Source organism: Hylobates moloch, unplaced genomic scaffold (genome assembly GCF_009828535.3).
Source record: "Hylobates moloch isolate HMO894 unplaced genomic scaffold, HMol_V3 SCAFFOLD_4, whole genome shotgun sequence".
Taxonomy (NCBI): domain Eukaryota; kingdom Metazoa; phylum Chordata; class Mammalia; order Primates; family Hylobatidae; genus Hylobates; species Hylobates moloch.
The window spans coordinates 75,648,999-75,675,694 of NW_026652279.1; the positions used below are offsets into that span (position 1 = coordinate 75,648,999).

General features: G+C 35.2%; 1 protein-coding gene across 1 annotated transcript in view; it reads left to right on the top strand.

Moving 5' to 3' along the window:
• GBE1 (1,4-alpha-glucan branching enzyme 1) overlaps positions 1 to 26,696 on the top strand; it is a 284,910-nt gene that overhangs the window by 46,587 nt on the left and 211,627 nt on the right. The window contains exon 2 of the mRNA XM_032150400.2: positions 7,656 to 7,825. Within this exon, the coding sequence (XP_032006291.1) occupies positions 7,656 to 7,825 (170 nt within the window). The remainder of the gene's footprint in view (positions 1 to 7,655; positions 7,826 to 26,696) is intronic.

Consider the following 26,696-nt stretch of genomic DNA (forward strand, 5'->3'; position numbering starts at 1 on the left):
TATTTTTTATTCCACTTATTATCCAATTGCAGACTATCTTTTTCATCCCAACTGGCCACTGGAATACTCCACTTTCTCCTGCTCTGACTACACACAGCTAGTCGTCATGTCATCAATAAACATCCAATTTTTACACATGTAATGTGCTTCTGTGTCTTTTCTCCAGCTGTCAAAATGTATTACTCATCCTTCAAGATACAGCACAAATGCCAGCTACTCCCTAAAGCCTTCTCCTAATCTCTTCTTCCAGTCAAAATCACTAGTTCCTTACTGGTCTTGCTCATTCTTCTGTGAACACTTGCTTATCTCAGGCGTATCCTGTCATGAGTCGGACAGTGTTTCCCACTGCACGGATGAACATCTTACAAGAAGGATCTTGTTTTACGTAACTGAATTATTAGCACACAATAAATATGTTTATCCTGCAATAAGTATGTTGGGTATTTTTGTTGAATAATTGCCCTGACTGAGGAACATAAAATACTCACTTTAAAGTCTCGAATGGTTAACCTTCATTTGGCAGCCTTAATATATGAATAATTTTGTATATTTTGGTTATTTTTCACTTAAGAAAGAAGGTTTCTGTGAGACACCTGCAGTCTTTTTAAAGACTGAGTTGGATAGCTTTTTTATTTATTTATTTATTTTTATTATACTTAAAGTTCTAGGGTACATGTGCACAACATGCAGGTTTGTTACATATGTATACATGTGCCATGTTGGTGTGCTGCACTCATTAACTCGTCATTTACGTTAGTTATATCTCCTAATGCTATCCTTCCCCCCTCCTCCCACCCCATGACAGGCCCCAGTGTGTGATGTTCCCCTTCCTGTGTCCATGTGTTCTCATTGTTCAATTCCCACCTATGAGTGAGAACATGCGGTGTTTGGTTTTTTGTCCCTGTGATAGTTTGCTGAGACTGATGGTTTCCAGCTTCATCCATGTCCCTACAAAGGACATGAACTCATCCTTTTTTATGGCTGTATAGTATTCCATGGTGTATATGTGCCACATTTTCTTAATCCAGTCTATCATTGATGGACATCTGGGTTGGCTCCAAGTCTTTGCTATTGTGAATAGTGCTGCAGTGAACATACATGTACATGTGTCTTTATAGCAACATGATTTATAATCCTTTGGGTATATACCCAGTAATGGGATGGCTGGGTCAAATGGTATTTCTAGTTCTAGATCCTGGAGGAATCGCCACACTGTCTTCCACAATGGTTGAACCAGTTTACAGTCTCACCAACAGTGTAAAAGTGTTCCTATTTCTCCACATCCTCTCCAGCACCTGTTGTTTCCTGACTTTTTAATGATGGCCATTCTATCTGGTTTGAGATGGTATCTCATTGTGGTTTTGATTTGCATTTCTCTGATGGCCAGTGATGATGAGCATTTTTTCATGTTTCTGTTGGCTGCATAAATGTCTTCTTTTGAGAAGTGTCTGTTCATATCCTTCGCCCACTTTTTGATGGGGTTGTTTGTTTTTTTCTTGTAGATTTGTTTGAGTTCATTGTAGATTCTGGATATTAGCCCTTTGTCAGATGAGTAGATTGCAAAAGTTTTCTTCCATTCTGTAGGTTGCCTGTTGACTCTGATGATAGTTTCTTTTGCTGTGCAGAAGCTCTTTAGTTTAATTAGATCCCATTTGTCAATTTTGGCTTTTGTTGCCATTGCTTTTGGTGTTTTAGACATGAAGTCCTTGCCCATGCCTATGTCCTGAATGGTATTGCTTAGGTTTTCTTCTAGGATTTTTATGGTTTTAGGTCTAACATTTAAGTCTTTAATCCATTTTGAATTAATTTTTGTATAAAGTGTAAGGAAGGGATCCAGTTTCAGCTTTCTACAAGGCTACAGTAACCAAAACAGCATGGTACTGGTACCAAAACAGAGATACAGACCAATGGAACAGAACAGAGCCCTCAGAAATAATACCACACATCTACAACCATCTGATCTTTGACAAACCTGACACAAACAAGAAATGGGGAAAGGATTCCCTGTTTAATAAATGGTGCTGGAAAGTTAGAAAGCTTTTTTACCCTTCCAAAAATTTTCAACACTCCACTCCTTTAACCCTATTTTCCCCCTTTTGAGCTATTAAAAATTTCTCTTGAAGTTTTACTTCTGTGCTTTTTCTTGCTTCTAATCCAATTCTCCCATAGGAAGCAAATGACAAAATAAAATCTTAAAAATCAGCTATTAAGAAAGGAGTTTTCCTTGTGTGTTTCTTGGGTTTCTGGCCTGCTCAGAAGGACTTGAGAATGGATTCTATACCCAATACATTTCCAGGTAAGGCATGGTCCATCTCCGCTGACATGTCTCTTGTTTTCACAACCCTGTCTGAAATTAGAGCTTCAGTACTGATCTGGGATGAACCAACTGCCTTCCAGGAGAGCAAAGATTTTAGCTTGTTTCATTTTGTTTTCATACCTGTCCTACTGCTAACTCCCTGCCGCCCCTCCACCCCATGCCGGGCAGTCAAGTCTACTTTATTTTCTTCCAAACTTTCTATAACTCATATATTCAAATCAATTTGGAGTGTGCAATATGTGTTAGTGTATTTATGTTTGTATTTTTGTATTCCAGGAAAAAAATGGAAAGCATTCTTAAACACTTTTGGAACTTGAGGGGAAAAATCATAATGTTGCTATAGCTAATATGTGTTTTACAATCTAAGCAAGTGTAATAAGTAAAAGAAAATTGATAAAGTAAAAAGTACACTATCGTGTTGCCACTTCGAGGGGGAGAAAAGTTCCAGCCACCATTTATTGAATACTGTGGGGAATGCGCCTGCTGTGTTTCGTTGATTCCTTACAATCTATGAGGTTCCCCCTAGCCCCCAATTAACATGTTAAAAAAATCAGGAAAAAGGAGATTAAGGGACTTATTCAGAGTCACATATGGTGTGCAACAGAGTCAGGATTTGAACGTGGACTGTTTCTAGAAATAAAGCTAATATCAGCTACCCCTGATTCTCTTAATTGTAAGATTAAATTAATTAAATATAATTAAAGGTTAAATGTAATTATAAGGTTAATTACCTTAAAATTAGCCAGGCATGGTGGTGGGCGCCTGTAGTCCACTACTCAAGGCTGAGTACTTATTACCTTCTTGACCTTGGACAATTTATGTATTTATGTTTGCCTCTGTCTCTTCCTGTGTAACAGAGGATTTAAAACATTGATATAGAGGTCACATCTGATAATTTTTATAACAGTTCTTTATACAAAATGCTAGTTCCTGTGCTAGTTTCATTTTATGTTCTTGGTTACCAAAAATTTGACCTAGTTTTTAAATATCCTCTAAATTCATAGCAAAATATTAAGAGAGATGACTATAGCAGGAGAGGGCACAGGCATGATGAGCTTGCTGTATCCTCAGGCATTTTCCTTTTTGAGCCACAATGATTTCAAAGTGCAATGTGTATTTTTGTATCAGAAGCTGTAGGGCTGACCTTGAGGCAAGTCAAGATACTTAGTTAAAGTAATATAATGCTATAATCGTGTTTCCACTGAAATTTTACTAAATGAGACGTTTGAAAATACTTTAAGAAACTTTCTGAAAATGATTATTTTTTAAACTTTACATAAATCTAAAAATTTATCTTAAGGCATTTTACCAACATTGAAAGTAAAATTATTATTACCACATTTGTTTATCCTCCTAACGTTATACCTTTTTGGAAAATCAGTAGTTTTCCTTTTATTATGAGGGTGTATGTGTGTGTATATTTTTTACCCTAAGTTCAGTTTTTGTTTTGTTGATTGTTCCACACTGTTTGATCATTTTATTGCCTGTTATTACTTACGTAATTTAATATGGATTAGCATTTCCATATTCCAAGAAGTACAGCTGACTGATATCGGGAAGAGGTTAAAAACACACACACACACACACACACACACACACACACACACACACACACAACCTTTTCTCATATGATTTAAAGAGTTTGCATATGGTATTCCATCAGGCCTGCATATCTAGTTTGTTCGTCTAGGTAAGTATTTTAAGTATTTTGAAACAGTTGCCACTGTTTAAATTAGGAAGAGTTCATAGAAAAATCTGTATTTTTTCATGTTCTTGAATAATTATATGATTGGACAAACTATGCTACGTAGCAATGAGGTGTAACTATTAAATAGAGGCTGTGCTTTTAGATGAGGCTTGTACTTTCCATCTCAACAGTTTCTTTCTGCATTGTTTTCCTTAATTATGTTATCATCAGCTTTGCAATTTTGTTCCTTGTGTGGGATCAGCTCCTCATATTTATTACACCTGCCTGGCCTGGCTCCTTGGGGTGGTTCAGTTTATGTCCCCTGGAATAAAACTATCTGTGAGACTGGGATTATTTCGGACAGGATTCCATATCAGCACATTTTGCCCTACCTCATTTTTTTTAATGGTTGTCATATAATTATCATTTGGATATTCCACAGTTATTCACTTAGTTTCCCATTGTTGCAAAGGTGGGTTATTTTCCATGGTTTTGTATTATAAATAATGCCATAAAGAATAAATATTATTGTATACATAGATGTCTTTGCATCTTTGTGTGATGTATATCCAAAGGACAAATTTCTAAAAATAGAGTTACTTACTTGAAGAGTGTGACTTTGAAATTTTCATAGTTGTTGCCAAATTGTTTTCTAATTTATATTTCAACCAAGAGCATTTGAAAATGTGTTTTCTCCTGAACCATATCCCATCCATATAGACTATCATATGTTTCTGGGTCTTTTAGGTGGAAAATTGAATTTTGAAGTTTAGGTTTGCACTTCTTTAGTTATATATGAGTTTGATCATTGTTTCTAATGTTTATTGGCCACTTGTATTTCATTTTCCATGATCTCTTGGACTTACTTATTTTTAAAATATTAAAGTTTATAAATTTGATCTCTCTGGAAGTTATTTTGGTTTTAGAGATCTACTTTTTTATGACAAACTTATATATTTCAATATTATTGCATAAACCATCCTTTTCTTACTGTTTTGAAATGCCCTTTCATCACATACTGAATTTTTACTTCTGCTTAATACTATTTCAGAAACTCGGTTTTGTTCTATAGATCTATTTCAAATGATTTCAGTTCCTCACATTTTATAAACCTAGTTTTACATACTCAGTAAAATTCTTATGAATATTATATAAAATTATGTTGCTGTTTTAATAATGTGAAAAATTATAGTTTTAGGAAAACTATACTCCATTTTTTTTAAATGGTAGTTATTTGTTATATGTGTTTAGAACAATGCAACAGAGAAAGTAAAAAGAAACCTCACCAAAATAATCCTCACTGATATTAAGGGTATATCATTCTTGATATTTTTATATGCCTATCTTTAGATAGAAGTTTAGAGAAAATGCTTGATAAAAATACTATAATGAGACATGACAAAATAAATGTCTGTTAACTTTAAGCAATGAAACTAAAGTGAAATTGAAAGATGAAATTATTGGAATTCATATACAACTTTCTTTACCTTAAATAAAGTGTTATTTCTTAAGTGCTCATCTAAGATTAATAAAGAAATTAAAAAGTATAATGATGACAACCTTAAATTTTACTCTGTGTTGAGTGATTCCTTGCTATAAAATTTCATCCCCCTTTCACTCATCTCTTTTTTTAATATAATATTTTCACTTTGTCAGTAGAGATCCTTTTTTCATGATCACATCCAAACAGTTCCACAGTTGTCTAGCTAAGGTTCTATATTTAAGGAGTCAGTTCTTAGACACACTCCTACAATAACTGTTCATTCTTGTATGTGTTTGTTTTTAATTTTTAATTGCCATGTAGAAAAATGGAAAGTAGCTTATTTTTCTTCTAGAATGGTTCATTAGTGTCATTGACTAAAACTCAATTTTAAATTTGACAATATTTTTTAAAAATCCCTTAGATATGAATAGAAACTTGTCTCCTAGGATATTCCTAGATTACTACTTTTCCTTCTTAGAATTGTGTGGAGTTGGCTTTATCTTTTGGTTTTTAATTAATGTTGCCTTTTTCTGCCTGGTTGCTATAGACTCATTTCTTATATCTTTTGAATTTCAGTTGCTTAAATTGGGATATATTTTGTGTGTGTTTGTTTCCCAAACCTTTCTTAAAACATCGTATGCTCTTTTTAATATGTGGATTTAATTCTTTAGGAGAATTTTCCAGTTTTATATCTTCTGTATTCATTTTATTTGGTTTTATTTTCAGTCAGCAACTATATCCATATTTGGATCATTTTGTTTTGTCTGTGTTGGGTATCTCTTAGGTTCTCTTTAATATATTCAAATTAATTGTTTTTCTTTAATTCTTTCAATTCTCAATTATTTATTCATTTAACTAATAATTTGCTATTTTTGCTATACTACGTACTCTTTTTTGTTGAGTCTAACTTATTCATCATTATCTATTGATATACTTTATTCCTCCATTTATTTCCTTAAGTCTGCAGTCTTTTACTTTTCATTCTGTTGTCATATAATCTTTCAGCTCTTATTCTTTTGAGTTTATTTTTAATTAAGTTGTATAATGTGAAATATTTGTAAAAAGATCCATTTTCTATGTAGCTAAGTTGAGATGTGGTTCATTATTCTGCATCTCAAATTTTGTATATTCCCTGGATATCCCATGCCTAGATTCCTGCCATCTTTCTGGGAAAGCTGCTTACCCCTGAGGGTATGGGGAGGTGTAGAGAAGCTTATTGGCATTGCCTAGTTCATTGTATAGTTCTGGAACTTTCACTTCTGACATAGAGCACCTGCCACTTCTGACATAGAGCACCTGCCACATGGTTTACTTCTCCAGTTTTACCAAGTTCTTCCTAGTTTGTTTCTACTAGATATAGGGGATACTAATATAAATAGGGTAGTACTTTTTGGTGTACCAGTACCTGATCCAGGGGAACTGGGAGAGGGTCAGGAGCAGGCATGTGCTGTTCTTTGTCCTGCTTAGGAATCTGTGATTTCTTCTCGTGGCCACTGGCTTTTGTACTTTGATATGATGTATGTTCTTGACATGCTTAGTTGCTTTAGGGAAGGAAAAGGCTGCAGGCCAAATCTGGCCCACCACCTGTTTTTGTAAATAAAGTGTTATTGGAACACAGCCACACCCACTCATTAACTTTTTGTCCATGGCCCCTTTCATACTTCAGAGACACCCTTGAGTAGCTGTGACAGAGACCATATGGCTGACAAAGCCTGAAATATTTGCCGTCTGCCCCTTTACAGGAAAAGTTTGCCAAACCCTGCAGTAGGCTAATTTTATTTTTCTTGCTGAATTTTGACTGTGTTATTTCATTTTCCTAGGAATCAGAGGAGAGAGATGTAGAGATTCTGTTCCATTACACTGTCTTGACATGGAAGTTGCTATAATGCTAGCTTTTAAAAAAATTCATGAAATAGTATAACCATCGTATTTCCTCTCTCATACCAGTGCTTGAAGTTACAAAAAATGCTAGTTAGATTAGCTCAGTTTATTTTAAATAAGTGATTTTATCCTACCAGGTAACCTCTACTAATAAATGAAATTATTTATATTATTCCTCTTTAATAATGTCTTTTTTTCCCTGCGTAAGACTAAAGCAGTTAATTACAGTAGCTTTTCTGGAAGACTATTTGATTTTCTAACTTATTTTCTTTCACACTTCTTCAAAGGTATAAGCAGTTTAGCCAAATTCTGAAGAACATTGGAGAAAACGAAGGTGGTATTGATAAGTTTTCCAGAGGCTATGAATCATTTGGCGTCCACAGATGTGCTGATGGTGGTTTATACTGCAAAGAATGGGCCCCGGGAGCAGAAGGAGTTTTTCTTACTGGAGATTTTAGTAAGTACTTGAAAGCATTGAACTAAATAATAATATCTTATTAACTATTTAATACATATATTTCTTATGTTTCATGTACTTAACCATATGAACATCAATGATTACAAATAAATATCAGACTTTTCAGATAGAGCCTTAGAATTTAAGCTCTTTGTATGGTTCAGCTGTTTCTGTTATAATGTGATATGTGTATTCTTGAAAGACTTTATGTTCTGTAAAATCACGTACTAGAAATAACAAGGTTTATGAGAAAAATGCTATTAGGAAGACAACTCCAAATTTACTTGACTTTGTTAGCAAGCTCTGACAAAACCAGTAGCAATCCAGGTAAAAATATTGGCATAAAGCTCCACTAGCATTCACACCTGGCTGGCTGGCATCATAGTTCTTGGATCCTCTGTATAGCCTTATACTCTTTTCGGAGTCTTCAATAAAAGTAGATATCTAATCTGGGGGGTAACCTCCATCACTCATTTCTTTTTTTCCTTTACCTTGTTTTAGAACACAATGGGAAATATCTTCTCAGCATTGTCATTTGCACTGTTAACTCCACTAGACAGAGTTAACGCTACGGAAAGCAAAGTCAGGTTTCTAGCTTACAGTCTGGTGGGAGGAAGGACTGTAATGTAAATAACTGTAATACAATCTACTAAGTTTTATTCTTGAAGCGTAAATACATTACTAGGATGATGACAAGGAAAGTTCAGTTTTGAAAGTGGAATAACTGGAAAAAATAGGCCTTGGTAAAGGTTCTTGATACAAGGAAAAGGAATATCAAAATGATCATAATCCTTTAATACCATAGAATGGTAAAATATTTAAAATTTGATTTCACTGGTCTCAAAAGTCTACATGCTGTGTTATTCAATTTTTATGACATTTTAGAAACAGCAAAACTGTAGGGACGGAAAACAGATCATTGTTGTCAGGGGTGGGGTGGTGGGTAAAGGTTGATTACAAAGGGATGTGAGGGAACTTTTTGGAGTGGTGAAAATGTTTCATGTCCTGATTATGGTACTGGTTACCTGACTGTATGAATTTATCAACATTTATAGAACTGTACATGTATAAAGAACAAATTTTAATGCAATATTAATTATTCTTCAAGGAACCTGACTTAACAGAACTTTGGGTTTTATATTAATATGCATTGTCTAAGACAGCACTGTCCAACAGAAATAAAATCCAAACCACTTACATAATTCAGAAATTTTAATAACAATATTAAAAAAGTGAAAGGAGAACAGTAGAGTAAAATGTAATAATAAATTATATTTACCTAGTATATAAAAATATTATCATTTTAACATTTAATCAATGTAAATTTTATTGATGAGATTTTCATTCTTTTGTTGTACCACATCTTTGAAATCTGAGTACAGCAAGTCTTAATTGAGATGGTAAGTTTTCATTGCAAATGCAGTAATCCTTCGGTGTCAACGGGGAACTTGTTCTACAACTTCTCGTGGATACCAAAATCCAAGGATGCTTAAGTCTCTTGTATAAAATGATGTAGTATTTGCATATAACCTAGGCGCATCTTCCCTTATACTTCAAATCATGTCTAGATTATTTACAATACCCAACACAGTGTAAATGCTGTGTAAATATTTGTTATGCTGTATTGTTTATGGAATAATGACCAGAAAAAAAAGACTGTTTAAGTGTTCAGTACAGATGCAACCATCCACTTTTCTTTTCCAAATATTTTCAATCTAATATTGGTTGAATCAGTAGATGTGCAACCTGAGGGCAGACTGCACTTAATTTAAATTTAAGTTTAATAAAATTTTCAGTTTAAAAGTATGTTCATATACCCAATTTTTCCAAACAAAATTGAGAGGTTTCCAGTAACTGACTTGAATAACACTTTTAAAATTTAAATTTAATAAATTATTTGAGATGAATTAAAATATAAAATTCAGTTTCTGAGTTGCACTAGCCTCAGTTCAAGTGCTCTATCACCTCTTGTAGCTACTGGCTTCTTTATTGGAAAGTACAGTCTAAGGACTGAAAATAATTCATGGTGTAGTCCCCCAAATTAGATGTGTCTGGAGAGTTGTTGGAAAATTTCATGGACACTTTTGTAAAAGACCATGAGATCTGATAATTCAGATTAGCTTGGCCTGGTGGTAATTATTAAATGTATTTTGAGGATAAGAGACTACTCACTTAAGTAATAGTTGTTGTTAATAATTTTTTCTTTTACATAAACACAGGTATTTCCCCATCTTCTCTAAGTGACTGCCTTGACTTTTTGTTACTAGACCACTTAGAAATCTGCCTATAATCAAGGCATTCTATTTTACTAGTTTTCTTTTTTAAAATTCCATGCAGAGGTTGAGGATATTGAGAATGTTTAAGTTAAATTTTTATGTAAAGATACCCAACTACTATAAGAACCACCATTAATATCTGATAGTTGCATTTGGTTCCCCCACCCCCATATTTATGATGAAATCCACTTAATAGTTTCTATAAACATAAAAATATAGGAAAGGGACTATATGAAAACTAGATTTGTGAACTGTCATAATGACTATTGCTCATTTATTGAAAGTTGTGCTGTGTGTGTTTGTAGAATTGCATTTAAAAATTTTATGTTCTTGGACTTAATGCTTAAATGTTAAAAATACAGTAATTAAAAAAATGTTTTGTAAACAGGAAACTAAAATTACCTGGCCCATATTTTATTGTAAAAATGTCCTCTGTTAACTTTTTATCCCAATTTACACTGACTTTTAAAATTCCACTCTTTATACAGATGTATTGCATAATTTTAAATTTCCCCATATCCTTGTGATAACATTCATTTAATGATTCTCAATCAACAAATACTTAGTAACTAAGGGCATGAAAAGCAGCAGATGTAATCAATGGGCCTTCATTTTTATTGAAGAGATAAGAAAAGACTATAGTGAATGAAATTGTGATAGAAAATAGTTAAGGACAGGCAGTATATTGGGAAACTTAAATGTCTAATTTATTTTCTTTTTTAGATGAAAAGATGTCTTTTTTTTATGTCCAAAGTTATAGGATCTCAAAGTCTCCTTGTGAATGGGATCTCAACTTTTTTTCACTAATGGGCTTTGACTTTCAAAAACAAACAAACAATTTGAAAATTGAGAGTGGAGCCTGAATTCTGAGCCAATGATGCATTTAGAAGGTTTCTTTGTAAAAAAAGATATACACGTGGGTCAGTATGACTTCAGTGAACACAGAATTTTTATTGTGATGACAACCTACGTGAAAATATACTCTTAGATAACTGAACTAACCATGCCTTAACACACACACACACACACACACACACACACACACACACACACACTCCAGGGATTCTGTATTTTATTTTTCCCTTATTAACATAAAATCCGTTTTTTCCTAATAATAGTTGAGCAAAAAGAAAGATTTTTTTTCTTTTTTTTTTGTGCCTACTGACCTGAGACTATTTTAGTTACAGGTACTTAGAATAATCAAATATAAATGCTATTTAAGACAGAAATTGCCTGCTGGGTTCAGTGGCTAACACCTGTAATCTGTAATCCTAGCACTTTGGGATGCTGAGGTGGGAGGATCACTCAGGTGTTTTAGACCATTTTGGGCAACAGAGATAGACCCTATCTTTACCAGAAAATAAATAAATAAATACAAATAAAAAATAAAGAAATCATCATGAATTGGTGTGTAAAATAAAAAATGATGGGATTTAGAGTTTGAAAACACAGCTGAGCTCTCTAAACAATGGTTCTTCCTCTGGCTCATTGGGGATAAACGTGATCATAATTGTTTTAACTGCCTAACTGGTTTGCTCTGGGTACTAACTAGATTGTGAATGTGAGAAATTTTGTACCTTAATCAGTGCTACAGAAAGGTTAATTGGCAAGATTAAAAAAAAAAACCGTCTTATTTGCAAAGGTCTTTTTATTTATTTCAGAAAATTACTGTCAATTTCAAAAGGCAATTGAGCCTTGCAAAAGTAAAATAGTCTGTTTTGCCAAAACTAAGGCAGATCTGCCATCCACATTTTAAAAAACTACTAGGAAAACAGCTTCACTTTAAATACAGTACATATATTTTTCTTTATTTGAGAGAAAATAAAACAATCATTTCTTTTTCTTCCAGTCATTTTTAAACAACTATTTTTTTAAGCTAACAGCTGCCGCAGCAAACTAGAAGGATGGTGTATATATATTGACATTCATCAGGATTGGACTCTTACCACTGAAAAAGTGTTTCTGGTTAAACTAGAAACTATTTTAAAGGGCTGAGGTGAATTTCTAAAACTTTGAATCGTCTGCAATACAGCAAAGACTCATTCTTTAGAAAATTCGATGTGATTTAAAATATACTTGGAGTTTTGGTTCTGAATCATGTTTATTGCAGGTTGCTAAATAATTGAAAATAACTAGCTGCTTTCCAGTATCTAGATGATAATAAGAGAGAAAGGCAGTAAACTACATATGTCAGTATAAAATAATTGGGTTCCTATTTGCTATGACGGAAAGCATTTCATTTAAAATTACTAAGTCTGGGAGCTAGGCACCTTTCAAATAACCTAAATGTCTATCACTGATAGACTGAAAGAAAGGAAAAAAGAAACAAACCCTGATTTTTATGCCTATAGAAAAAGGAACCACTGATATTTCTGCAGAGTGGGAAAGATAGCAAGAAGTTTTTAACTGTTTTTTTGGGCCAATTTTGTCTATAATTTTTTTTCAGTTATGTAAGTTTTCAGTGTCATAAAAGCCTTCATATTTCTTAATCCCACGGGCTCTGAAACTGTGCTACTCAACATGTGCTCTGTGGACTAGTGGGTTCTGTGAACTGTAATCTGTTTTCAGTGATATTATCAGAAATTGGGAATAAGCATTTAGGAATGTTGATAGCAATTTGGCAGGGTCATTTTATTTCTGTAGAATCTAATAATTATAATACAAAAATTTGGGCTTGAGTTTTAAGTCTTTTTTCTTTCAGTTTTTGAATAATTAATTTTATTTACGTAATTATTGGTCTATAGTGAAAAATAAAGTTTTTTAAGAAAGGTAATTGGTACATAACCATAGTCTGAGAAACACTGATATGAAAATTAGTGATCATTATTTATTGGTTTAAGACCGTTTCTGGTTCAGGGGTGTAATTCTGATACCAGCTTCTTTTGGATTCTGTTTTTTCATCTAATCTTTTTTGTCTCTATTAGTCAGCTTTCACTGTGGCATGACATTTTACAAACAACTCCAACATTTTGATGGCTTACAACAACAAAGGAAGGCCTCTTTCTCGTTCATTTTGGCCGTAGTTGTCAGCTGTGGCTTTCCCGCAACTGTCAAATTCACTCCAGAATACAGGTTAATGGAGTAACTCCAATGTGGGGACACATTGATCACATGAGAGAGAGAAAGAGCAATGAAGAAACTCTAGGATGGCTCTAAAAACTTCAGCTTATAAGTAACATATGTGATTTGCACTTACATTTCATTAGCCAAATAACATGGCCAAGCCTTATGTCATTGAGGCATGAAAGCCAAATCATCTTTTATGGAGGCTTGTGATGGTTAATACTGAGTGTCAACTGGATTGGATTGAGGCTACAAAGTTTTAATCCTGGGTATGTCTGTGTGGGTGTTGCAAAAAGAGATTAACATTTGAGTCAGTGGACTGGGGAAGGCAGATCCACTCTTAATCTGGTGGGCACAATATAATCAGCTTCCAGTGAATATAAAGCAGGCAGAACAATTTGAAAAAGCTATGGGCCTAGTCTCCCAGCCTACATCTTTTTCCCATGCTGGATGCTTCCAGCCCTTGAACATCAGACTCCAAGTTCTCCAGTTTTGGGACTTGGACTGGCTCTCCTTGCTCCTCAGCTTGCAGACGGCCTGTTGTGGAACCTTGCCATTGCGTAAGTTAATACTTAATAAACTCCCCTTTATGTATCTATCCTATTAGTTCTGTCCCTCTAAGAGAATCCTGACTAATATAAGGCTCATGAAAAATTGGGAACAATAACGTATGACCCATCTTTGTAATATACAGTGTAAACTTTCCATATTTTTTGATATTCTAGATATCTTACGGTCTTTGTGGGAAGAGAATTGTTTTGGCAGGGTAGTGATCCAGACAGATTGTTGAGAAGATTTCTTGACTTCTGAACTCAGAGAGACCTTCAAGGAGTCTTTTGTTCAATAGACATTCTCAACTCCCTCTGTGTTCTCTGTTAGTGCATTTTTGCTATGTGGCTTCCCTTCAATTAGGTTTATTGGAAATTTTTCCTAGAAAGCAAGTTTTTGGAGGCAGCCTCAAGATTCTAGATATTGTTTATTTTGGCAAAGTGGTAGCAAACTACAAGGCACAAATAGAAGGCTTTAGGTTTGTTAACCAAACTAGTACCTATGCTGAGAAGTGACCTCTTCGACGTATGTGAACCTAAAGTAAGTATTCAGCAAATAGTGTTTTGTAGAAAGTTTTGCAGTACTTCGTTTAGCTTTCCAACCTGATGTTGTTGCTCTCACCACCTTAATTTATTTTACCTAATGAGTTGTTTACTTTCAATGGAGTATATGTACAATGGAGGTTTACTTAACCAATCTCTGTTTACTAGACAGAGTGAACTTACTTTTGTTTAACAGATTTCATTGTAAATGCTGCTGACTGATTCCCACAGAATACTCAGCACAGGTAGTAGACTATAGTCTACCACAGGTATACAGTTCTGCTTCTAGCAGTTATACTGTGTGTCAGTTTTTCCCCCCAATCCCATCAATGCTACTTTTTCCCATTATAATTCTATATCATAATTTTATATAAAATGATGATCTGTGAATATGACAGGAAAGAAAGTTATTGAATATTGGGAAAATCTCAGTAAGGACAAGTTATAAAAAGTCTTTTGAATTAAGTATGAACTTAAAAAGAAAAGATATAAACCTAATTGACTTTTGCATGTAGATTATTTTACATGAACCTTTTAGCTTTCATTCATTTTTGTCCAGAGGGAGTTGGGAATTATAAACGTTACACTGGAGATGTATGTTCATATAAGAAAGATGCTACAAAATCCTTATCAGAGGACCCAAACTTTAGTTTTATGTGACAAGATGGGCGAATGTATATTTCTATTTAGGTTTTAAGTTAAAATAACCTGTTTACTATTTTTTGTGTGTGTGTACTTTATTATTCCCTCTTTTAACTAATATTTTCAACATATATAACAACTTCTGGCCTCAATTGTGCTGGATCATGGAGCTTTGTTATAATGCCTAATGGGATTATTTTTACTGAAAAGCATCTTTACCTTCTGGGATTTTAGGAGATTGCTGTTAAAGACCTTGTGGTGTTGTAAGATAGATATAAAACTAATATATATATATATAATTATATATATAATATATAACACCTAATATATTATACCTAATAGATATCGTACCTAATATAATATATAATACCTAAAATATAATCTATATTATATATATATTAGGTTTTTATCCGTGGTTTGTGGCTCATAACTCCCATATCCCTTGTTACAGTCTTTCGTTAAAATGCGGGGCGTGTTAGACTTCAAGGGTAGGCCTCAGGAATCAGAATCTTTCTTCCTTCTTCCTTCCACCTGCTCCAAGGCAGGACTCTAATCTTTCCCCGCCTTTCTGATTGTGGTTGTTAAGCCTCTACCCTGAGAGGGTCCTGCCTCATACCCTGGGGGAAGGCATGCTTCCACAAAAACCCAAGAGAACTGGGTTCCAAGAGCTTCCTGATAGCTGAACACATTGAGGTGGCTTGCCCAGAGAGGGCATAGAAGTTGTCTGCCCTGGGCCAGGCGCAGTGGCTCACGCCTGTAATTCCAGCACTTTGGGAGGCCAAGGCCAGCGGATCACGAGGTCAGGAGATTGAGACCATCCTGGCTAACACGGTGAACTCCTGTCTCCACTAAAAATACAAAAAACTTAGCTGGGCGTGGTGGTGGGCGCTTGTAGTCCCAGCTACTGGGGAGGCTGAGGCAGGAGAATTCACTTGAACCTGGGAGGCGGAGGTTGCAGTGAGCCGAGATCATGCCACTGCACTCCAGCCTGGGCAACAGAGCGAGACTCCACCTCAAAAAAAAAAAAAAAAAAGATGTTGTCTGCCCTTTCTCCCATACCTTACCCTATGCATGTCTTTGTCTGTGTCCTTTGCAATATCCTTTATACAAAACTGGTAAACATAAGCAAGTGCTTTCCTGAATTCTGTGAGCCACTCCAGCAAGCTAATTGAACCCAAAGAGGGACCATGGGAATCCCAACTTGAAGTTCCGGAGGCCCAGACTTGCGACTGCTGTTAATTGGTTTGGGGGGCAGTCTTGGGGACTGAGCCCCCAACCTGTGGGATCTGACACTGTCTCCTGCTAGATTGTGTCAGGATTGAATTGGTGGGTACCCAGTTGGTGTCTGCTGCGTGGTGGTGGGGAGAAGTTCCCGTACCTTTGGTCACAGAAGTCCTCTTCTGTGTTGGTGATTCTCGTGGTGTCAGAGTATAGGAAATGCATGGTTTGAGAGAGTCTTTCCTCGTATGGACCTTAAATGCTAGAAAGTAGATTTTGAACTGTGAAACATAAATATACATTTCCTAGCCTCATATTGCTTTTTAAAAATATTCTGTTCAAGGCCGGGCGCGGTGGCTCATGCGAGGGAGGATCATCAAGACCACGAACCCACTCTACTAAAAAACAAAATTCCGGGCTGGTGTCCCAATTCTGTTCAAAATTTATGCTCTGTAGATAATACAGTGCTTTTTCTTAGGTTTCAGTTTTGGTATTTCACTTGTAGTTAATGTCTGTAAAATTATCTTGTTTATGGTTGTTCTTTAGCAGTTGTCTTTAAATTTTCATAATTTTATCTATCAAATTGGCTTTGTTAAGCTCACCACTTACTTACACAAAGAAAGTGCATTATTCATATTCTCTTATCAAGTTAGATGTTTTCTTAGAGAAGTGGTGTTCTATTTTATAACAGTCACATCTAGCCCCAAGTGTGACTGATTACAACATATATCAAATTTTTTGTATCTTGATCACAACAAAACTATTCATTTTAAGTTCAAATTGCATTATTCTAAGAAGCTGTCACTTATGATAGACGTTTAAGGCAACTTCCATTTAATTTGTTGATAATTTCTTTCTTATGCCACGGGTAGCTTATCTGAGTATCATTTTGCATTGTGGAGAGGTTTACAGAAATGTGGTACATCTGTCAAAGGTGTACAGCATTGTTTGTTTTGCTCATCCAAGCAGTTGTTTCATGCAGGTGAATTGGAATTCACTGATTAGTCTTGACGCTTGGTCTGGTTTATTGTCCAGCTTTGAATCTGTAGCTCTCTCTTCATTTCAGATTATTTTCCTCTTTTCCCTCTTACTATCTTGTATTCTTTATATTTTCAACCCCTATTGAACTATTTCCTTTTAAGGAAAAATTTAGAGGTACTTTTAAGGTTGAATAGATCTTGGGGGGGAAAAAAGGAAACTTTTGCTTCTTTGTATTATAGCTTGCCAGTTCATCAGGTAAAACTATGAAAGTATTCATTTTAATTATGACTGCCAGAGACCCCCCTCTCATTATGGACTCCTGAGAAAATGACTTAGCCATCTTACTTGCTTGTAAATCAGTGGCAGAATTGCTTCAGATGTGTTATTTAGTGATTAGGAAGCTGAAAATAATACCACACTTTTTTTCAGCAAGAAGGAATGACCTTCAATATTGATGCCATTGTCTTTTAACAACCATGGACACATAAGTGAGTTTTAACCCAAATCTTGAAGGCCTGTTAATACTCTTGCTTTTTGTATTTATTGTGTTTCTTTCTTTTTCATTTTAATATTTTAAAAGTTGAGGGATATTCGTATAACGTAACATTCACTCCTTTAAAGTATACACTTCAGTGATTTTTACTATATTTTATGTTGTGCAACCATTATTACTATCTAGTTTCAGAACACTTCCATCACCCCAAAAGAAACCTCGTACCTGTTAGTAGTTAGTTCTAATTCCCCTCTTCTTCCTACCGACCCCTGTCAACCACCAATCTAGTTTCTGTCTCTGTGGCTTTGCCTATTCTGGACCATGTCATATAAATGGAATCATACATGTGGGCTTTTGTGTCTGGCTTCTTTCATTTAGCATAATTTTTGTTTGTTTGTTTTTTGAGACAGAGTCTTGCTCTTTCACCCAGGCCAGAGTGCAGTGACGTGATCTCGGCCCACTGCAAGTCCGCCTCCCGGGTTCACACCATTCTCCTGCCTCAGCCTCCCGAGTAGCTGGGACTACAGGCGCCCGCCACTGCGCCTGGCTAATTTTTTGTATTTTTAGTAGAGACGGGGTTTCACCATGTTAGCCAGGATGGTCTCGATCTCCTGACCTCGTGATCCACCCGCCTTGGCCTCCCAAAGTGCTGGGATTACAGGCGTGAGCCACTGCGCCCGGCCCTAGCATAATATTTTTAAAGTTCATCTGTTTTGTAGCATGTAACAGTACTTTTTATGGCCAAATAAAATTACACTGTATAGGTAGTCCACATTTTGTTTATTCATTCCTCAGTAGATGGTTATTTGGGTTGTTTCTATTATTTCTTGTGAATTATACTGTTATAAAAATGTGTGTCAAGTAGTACAGGCTTTATTCAGTGGCCGTGGCATTGAGAAGAGGGAGCTTGGCTCACCAATCAACTTCTCGACTAGTGAAGGATGACGGGGTTAAAATGTAGTGTTTCTCTATTGAAGGAGTTGGACATTAAAAGCAAAAGGAATATTCACGATTTTTCTGGAAGTGGGCAGTGAACATTTCAGAACTGGAGTGCTGCCTTTTTTGTCCTTTTATGGCCTCTTCCAGTCATTGTCTTGGCCATTGTGAACTGTCATGGCACTGATGGGTGTGTCATTTAGCATGGAAGTGAGATTATAATGAAGCCTGAGGTCTTTTTGACATCCTTCAATCGGCTATCTTGGTCCTAACCAGTCTCAGCTAGTCTGGTTACAAAGGAAACTGTATCGTAGGCATCCTGTTTCTTAAGGATAAGCAGAGTTAGGGCAGGGTAGAAATTCAACTATGTCACATAGGCATTACACTGGGTAACAATATAGTTTTGATTCTCTTGGGTTGTCTTGGTTATTGATGCTCTTACCAAATTCATGTATTTTGCCGTGTTGGTCATTTTCTTATTTGCCCTATGATCCTTTCACTCATTCTTCTCTGCCATACTCCACATTTCCAAGCTGAGCTTCCTTGGCTTCTGCTTCTGTTGAGTTGGTTTAGTGGGTAGCACTAGTGGAAGACTGGAGAGTAGAAGGAGGCGGGGAGCTGGAGAATTCTCCCCTCCTCCTTTGCCCACTCTTGCAATCTAGAGTAAGGCTGTGCCTCTTGAAGCAGCTGTGTCAAAAGAACATAAATCACCAGAGCCATTTCTGATTTTATTTGCTTCTAAGTGACCCCTACTTTCTTTAAATGGCTACATTTGTACATACTATTATGTATCTTTCTGTTCAAAGAGGAAGAAAACATTTTTGGTTCATTTGTTCCTCCCTCCCACCTTCTCTCCTCTCTTTTTCCCTCATTTCCTCCTCCTTTTCCTCCTCTCTTTTTCTTCGTTCTCTACCTCCCACTCCTTTTCTCCCCCCTTCTCTCATTTCCTTCTATCCTTCCTTTTTCTTAGATAGTGCTTTGATCGTCTTATTCCTCAGCAAGCCTAGTAACTAGTGTTAAAAAGAGAGAGTTTCAGGCTTACAAAAAGGCTCTGAGTTCTTAGGGAAAAGAAGATGGTACTTTATTTCTTAATTCACATAAAGCAAGCAATTAACTTAGTAGCAATTATTACAGACTGCTAAAATATCATAAAACAATTTATACATGATTACCAATACATCTAAACTCTAGACAAGTAATATCAAAGTTTTATTCTGTTCCTTTTTTTCCTGTAGTTACAGAATATGATGTTAAAATAAGGTGCTTACTCTGTTAAAATTGTATTTTCCTCCAAATAGCGTTGATATTCACATGTAATTCACTATACATATAGTTTATATGTATATGATATATATAGGTGGTTGTGTGTGTGTGCTTGTGTGTTTCAAAAATCTGTTAGGGTTCTTGATATTAGAAGACTATATGAAAGATCCAGAATTTAAATTCAATAGCTTCTTTCTCATCTACCCCTGCTTTCCTTCCCTTAAGTAACAGTACTTATTGAGTCTCTTCTGTGTGCCAAATACTGTGCTAAGTAAGTCTTGGAAATTCAAGCAGTGCACAAGAGGGACAATAACCTTCTCATCTAGCAGAGGAAATGGATAGTTTCTTCCTAACCAGCAGTCATTGCCTCAACTTATATGTTAATAACATTAAATTGAAATTTTGATGTTATTGTAAGTAGTTGTGGCCATTATGTGATTTTTTTGGTATAAAAATAGATAAAATTTTATAAAGATACGTTAGGAAGTAATTACCGATACTTTCCTAAGTACATTCTAAAGTCAAAAAGTAACTCTTGGAATGTAATTTAATAATAATTACAAACAATATACTCCTTTGGGATACTGTTTTTTGAGGATTGTGTTTGATTGCATATATTTTTTTGGTAATATTTTATGTGTTTATTTTTAAACCAAAACTGTTGAACTGAAAGTTTGAGGTATATTTCCAGAGAATCTGTAATTGATTTAAATGATACATGAGACCTTTTTTGTCAAGCTGATCTGAGCTAGAAAAAATCTCTTAGAATAGCTGCATTTAGATTTTAATGAAACTAGGCAGAAAGGAGACTAAAGTGAATTTCCTTTTTAGTCTTTTAAATGAAAAAGTGCATCGTTTGTCCTATATATCTTATTCATCATCAGTCATAGCAAAGCATTCATTCCCATGAGAGAGATAATGGAGTCAGAGCCGAGAGGAATGGAAGATTGTCATTCAGTGCAGATGAGTTTTAGTAATATTCTTATCATGAAAAATTGGGTTGCAAAACCTTAAGATTTAAAATTAAGTTGCCATAGATATATTTAATTAAAAGTAGATTGCTTTAACCTTTCTTTAAGTTAGAAATAGGTTTAAAATCTTAAATTAAATTTATAGTTAGTTTGTATTTAACTTGTATTCAGTACTTGCCTTTAATAGGAATTCTTTATAAAGTTTAGTCCAAAAAAGGCATATTTTAATTGAATTATTACAATGAACATATAGAGAAAGTTTCTGAAAGCATTTTATAACAGTATATTGGATCAAAATATGGTTCACTTTTTTCCTGATGGAGAACGTTACCAAACTTAACAAACCAAACTAAAAACTGAGAGCAAAAGGGGGCTCTGCATTCTCAACTCCTAACACCTCGTTAGCACACCTGACTATATTTCCTGGTATTTTAATGTTTTCACCTGATGGGGTAGGTCCTTATTCATAATACTGCCCGATGGACATTGTTCTTCTAAAGTTAAAGCATATGAAGCATGAAGTTACTGAGGTTGAAAAGCAAACATAAGCGAGACTGTATATTGTGCACATTAGTTGGCCAAATTGCAAACTTCCCCTTTATGTAATCATTTTAGGTTAATTAGAAGAAATTAGAGGGCTCCAAACATATTCTGTGATTCTATCTAATTAGGCACTCTTAATCCAAGGCATTAAAAATAAAAATATGATGAATATAGAAGGATGTGTGTCCAACTACCAGTCCTCACTCTACTTGCCCCCCAGCCCTGGCTCTGCATCAGCTGGTTTCAGGATGTGGGTGTCTCTTGTAAGAAGATGCTGAAGTCTGAGCTGTGTAGGTCATGGCAGTTTTCCCACCTGAGAAAAGCCATAGGAGTAGGCATGGGTAATAATGTTCAGGGCAATTGCCACAGCCCCAATCTATGATCACGCCCTTGGCTCCTGTCTGTCAACTCGTTACAGATCCCTTCCTCTAAGAGTTACTAAGTCAGAAGTGGGGTTTTCTCTTTTGTTGGTTTACTTTTGCCTAAGATCTACCCAGATGAATAATAATATTACCTTAGGTGCTTGATTCAACTGTATTATTTTATTTAAAAAATTAATTAATTAATTAATTATTTTTGAGACCTGGTCTTGCTCTGTCACCTAGGAAGGTGTACATGATCACGGCTTAATGCGGCTTCCAACTCCTGGGCTCCAGCAGTTCTTCTGCCTCAGCTTCCAGAGTAGCTGAGACTACAGGTGTGTGCTACCATACCCCACTAATTTTTATTATTTTTTTATAGAGAGGAGTGTCTTGGTATGTTGCCTAGGCTGGTCTCGAACTCCTGGGCTCAAGTGATCCTCCCTCCAAGGCCTCCTCCTGCCTCGGCCTTCTTGGACTACAGGTGTGAGCCACTGCATCCAACCAACTTTAGAATTCAAACTTTATTATTATTTTTTTATGATTAGGTCATGCTGACTAGCACGAAGTGTCTCAGAGTAATTGTACATATTAAACCAAAATACATTGTTAAAAGCTAAGTCATTTACTGTAATTTTCATTTCATTTTTAAAGGAAAAGCTTTTTTATAAAATAGTCCATTTTTGTTCTCCTTTTTCTTCCTCTTCACAGGGTGAGGAATCACAAACTGAAATCTCCTGTAAATATATTATCATTAACTGGAAGGAAATTGCAACATTATAGAGTTGTTAATCTTTTCTCATTTAAGATTGAGATTTGTTCACTTTCAGAGGCTAAACAAGAAGGCATGGTCATGTTAGGCATGCAGAAAATTGGAGTCCATTGTTGTTGCAAGCAGATGGATTATCCTCATCTGGACTTTATTTTGTTTCACACCATCATCGGCCATATAGGAAGAGCTTTCTGTGTACAGTGCTGCATAGGAAGTACGATGAAATGAAATTTTGTATGCTAGAGCTGTTAGCATAGTTCCTAAAATCTAGTATGTTCACTGTAAATGTTTCTTTACTAATTCATTTTTGCTTTGTGTTAGTAGGACTTAATCATGCTTACAGACAATTGTAATGTCTAGCATAGGACAATAATATAGCAAGATAATAAAGAGAATCAAAAAATGAGACAACAATGAGGAAAACAGCAAGATGATAAAGACAATAAAAAGTAGAATAAAATAGAAACACAATAAAGACAGTCATAAATGGTTTAACCCTTTTATTAAACAACAACAGCAAAAAGGAGGATTTCCATCATTTAAATTTGTGTTTTGTGGTGATGATGCTGTTACGGAATGGCTTGGCGTTATTCATTCTGTTAGGATAAGTGCTAATGATATCCCAATTAATTGATTAGCAAATGTTTCATAAATATATTGGAAAAATTTACTATTGTAGTTTTAAATAGTCATGTACATGTAACTATAAAATAGTGAGTAGTTCTGTTAACTGTTTATTTAATGCACATTTATTGTTTGCTGTGTGCTGATCCAGTACCAGAGCTGGATGAGTATCTGTCTTACTACTTTTTGGTTGGTATTTTTGTATCTAGCGTGCTTCCTGTCTTATTTGATTGATAGTGTTGCAACTGAGATATAGTTTATTCATTGCTTTGTGAAGCTTAATAAGAGGAATTTAGAGGCGAAGTATGCACACACAGGGTTAGCACTGAGTGGAAGAACATATGACTTTGATTGGTGTTGTGTGTCTAGCGGATGTCAGAGAACTTGAGTCCACATTATTTCTGGAGGACACAATTATTTCTGGCAGGACTTCATAGTTGTGAAGATCTTAACTGTGCTCATTAGAAACCAGGGTTAGGCACAGAGAAAGCACATAGTTCTCTGTCTCTAGAGCATTAGATTTATAACGTTTGTGTAGCGGACCTATTGTTACGTGACTTTTCCTTAGTTCACTAAAGACAAGGCGTTGTCACACAGCCACGAAAGATTAGGCTCACAGACAATTTGAAGGGTGAGTAAGGCACAGTTTTATTGGGTGAAAAGGGAAAAAATGGGAAACAGGGATCCTCCACAAAGGTAGAATCCCTGCTGGTGTGCTTTGAGTTGAATCCCTGGTTCCACCCAGGAAGGGAGGGGCCAGGCTCCTCCCCACTGCAAACAAGACTAACTTCCCAGCAGGAACATACCACAGAGCAGACTCCTCCCCGGGCGCAGACTGTTTGCAGTTCCTCTGGGGACCCCTTCCCTCCTGGCTGTCTCAATATGGCCAATGGTCAAGGGAGGCTGGAAGAGGCTTACTTCACAACTGGTAGAGTGGATCGCCCGCTAGTGATGGGAGGCTGTGTGTGAGATGGTAACGTAGGGCCTTGCAGGCTGTTTTAGGAAGTAGTTAAAAGTGACAAAAACATTTTAATGATTTTGTTTCAAATTTAAGAGTTCTTAAAATCTAATCAGTAGAGTAGTTAATAAAAACATGACTATTTACTTTGTTCGACTTTAAACAAATGGCTATTACATTAAAGACAGAAAACATGACAATTGTTGGTGGATTAAATGTTCTTTATTTTAATGGAATTGCCCTAATGGCAGTCAGATTTATTCTTGAACATGTTAAGCCTCCATGTAACTTGCTAGTATTTTCCTAAAATTGGGTCCCTGATTTCTGAAATGGGAGTGAGGAAAGATGTGAAAATTGATGGCCTCAAGCTTTTTAAAATACAAATTGAAACTTGTACTACAAAGAGAGAAGTTTAACCTGAGAGTTTATGCCTGTATCAGCATGACATAGAGTAGCAACTGAAGTTTTCTTACACCCTACAGATCTAATAAACACATTGGTTCATTTAAAAGTGATTCCATTTTCTTGGATTTTAGATTTCAGAAAAAAAGGAACATAGTCTAATAAATTATGTCCTATATGTCTTATAAATGTAGAAATCACATATAGAGGTTTATTTTAGGTGCCACTAGTGTTTGGGCATAGATAATTTGACATTTTGTGAATTTTTAGATTCATAGCCTATTGAACATTTTAGAAGATTCCTTTTTTAAAATGGTGATATTTAATATGTTGAATGGATATAGTTTATATACATAATAGTAATTGCCTGTGTAATTTATATATCATATTAAATATATATTATATATAATATTTTTGGCATTTAGGACATAAAAGAGAAAATTAAGATCTGTTTTAAAATACAAGTAAATACATTCATGTCATTCATGTTTTTTAAAATTACTGTAATTTTGCTTTTAAATCTGTCTACATAATTGGTTAGTAACCCATAGTAATTGAAAAGATTAACAAAAGGAACCACCTAAATCTTTTGTGCATTTTAATCATTTATATTATTTGCTAAATACAGGTATAATTCTTATTAATATAATCTTAGTATATAATGGAGTCTTATTAAAAGAATACTATTTATGCTCATTTGCAAAACTAAAAATAAATTTTTTTTTTGGGTTAATTGTATTCTTTATTACATGTTCAGTTGCCAAGTTAACTTAATATCATCTTCATTTGACATAAAAGGGTGAAAATTTATTTTAGTAAATACTTGTTGAGTACTTATTCTGTGCATGATTCTGTTAGGCCTTGGGTTACAAAGAAGAATAAAACTTGATCCCTACCTTCAGAAAGCTGGCAGTCAAGGGAAAAACAAGTCAATATAGACAAATTAGTAAGTGCTATGTATAAGCAAATGTATTAACTGTAGTTAGTGCTATGGTAGATGTAGGTTTAGGCTACTTGTAGGAGTTCAGAGGGAGTTATCACTCTTAATTGGTACACAAGTCAGCTATATCCACAGTAGTGCGGAGTAGCACACTATTTCCATACTTTGTGTAACAATAGTAAGCATTTATTTTCCACTCATGCATCTGCAGATTTGTTAGAATGCCTCTGCTTTTTAGAGGTTTTGATATGCTTAGGAAAGGTGATGGGGTAGCAAGCAAGATTTTTTGGTGTGGAATGAGGCTGCTAGTGAGTGATGAGCAGAATTTTTGGAAAGCATTATCAAACTTTATTGTGTAAAAGGTATAAAGATTACTGTGGCAGAATTTTTCTGTTTTAAACTCCATGATGCTAAATACTCCAGACTGAACGGGGCGTCTCGATCTACGATGTTTTGTGACATGACTACTTTTCTTTGATGCTACTCCAGACCCCTTGATCTCTTTTTGAACGTTTCATCTCTTTTGAACCTTGAGCTTCCACCGTGCTCACCTTGTAAATCTGTAAAGTCTAATTTTTTCTGTGCTTTTGCATAGCTTCTGGGAACAGTGAGGAAAATCACAGAGATGTGAACTGCTGCTTCTACAGAATCATGGCCATCAACATTCCACAGAAATCATTTGCACACCCCGAGCCTGCTCTTTCTTACATTCTCCGTGGTTGCTATTTCAGTTTCACTACTCTCCGAATCTGTTATTTTACTACCTCCTCATTTTTCATTCACATAATAGTTGCCTTGACTTTTCAGAGAAAATAGAAGCCACCAGAAAGGAAAAGTTTCGACTTCCCAATCATTTTCTTAAAAATATCTCTATATGTTTATCCTTTCCATGTGCTTTCAAAAGTTGGTAGAAGAAATTGCTGTCACAGATCCATACTTTGAATCCCATTTTCTTTTGCGTCCTTAATATCATACATCTGTTTACCTCTTCTTTTCCCCTCAGCTTCTCCATCTGCTGCTTTCTTTCCCTCTGCATATAAAGTTGCTCATCATTCTTCTTCCCTAAATATATTAGAACGAAAGACAATACCTCTTTCATTTCTCTGTCAGATTTCTAGAAAGATACCGTAGACTATTGGTTAGAAAACCTGTGTGTGCATAGCAAACATGTAGGGAACTTATAAAAGTAAAGATCCACTCCTGGATCTGATTGACAGACCTGTAGTAGAGTCTTTATTGTTTTCGAACTTTTAAAGATAACCAGGTTGGGGAACTACTGTAATAAATAAATATGTATTAATATAGGTGATGCTGACTGTGTAGTATGTGACAAAAGGTT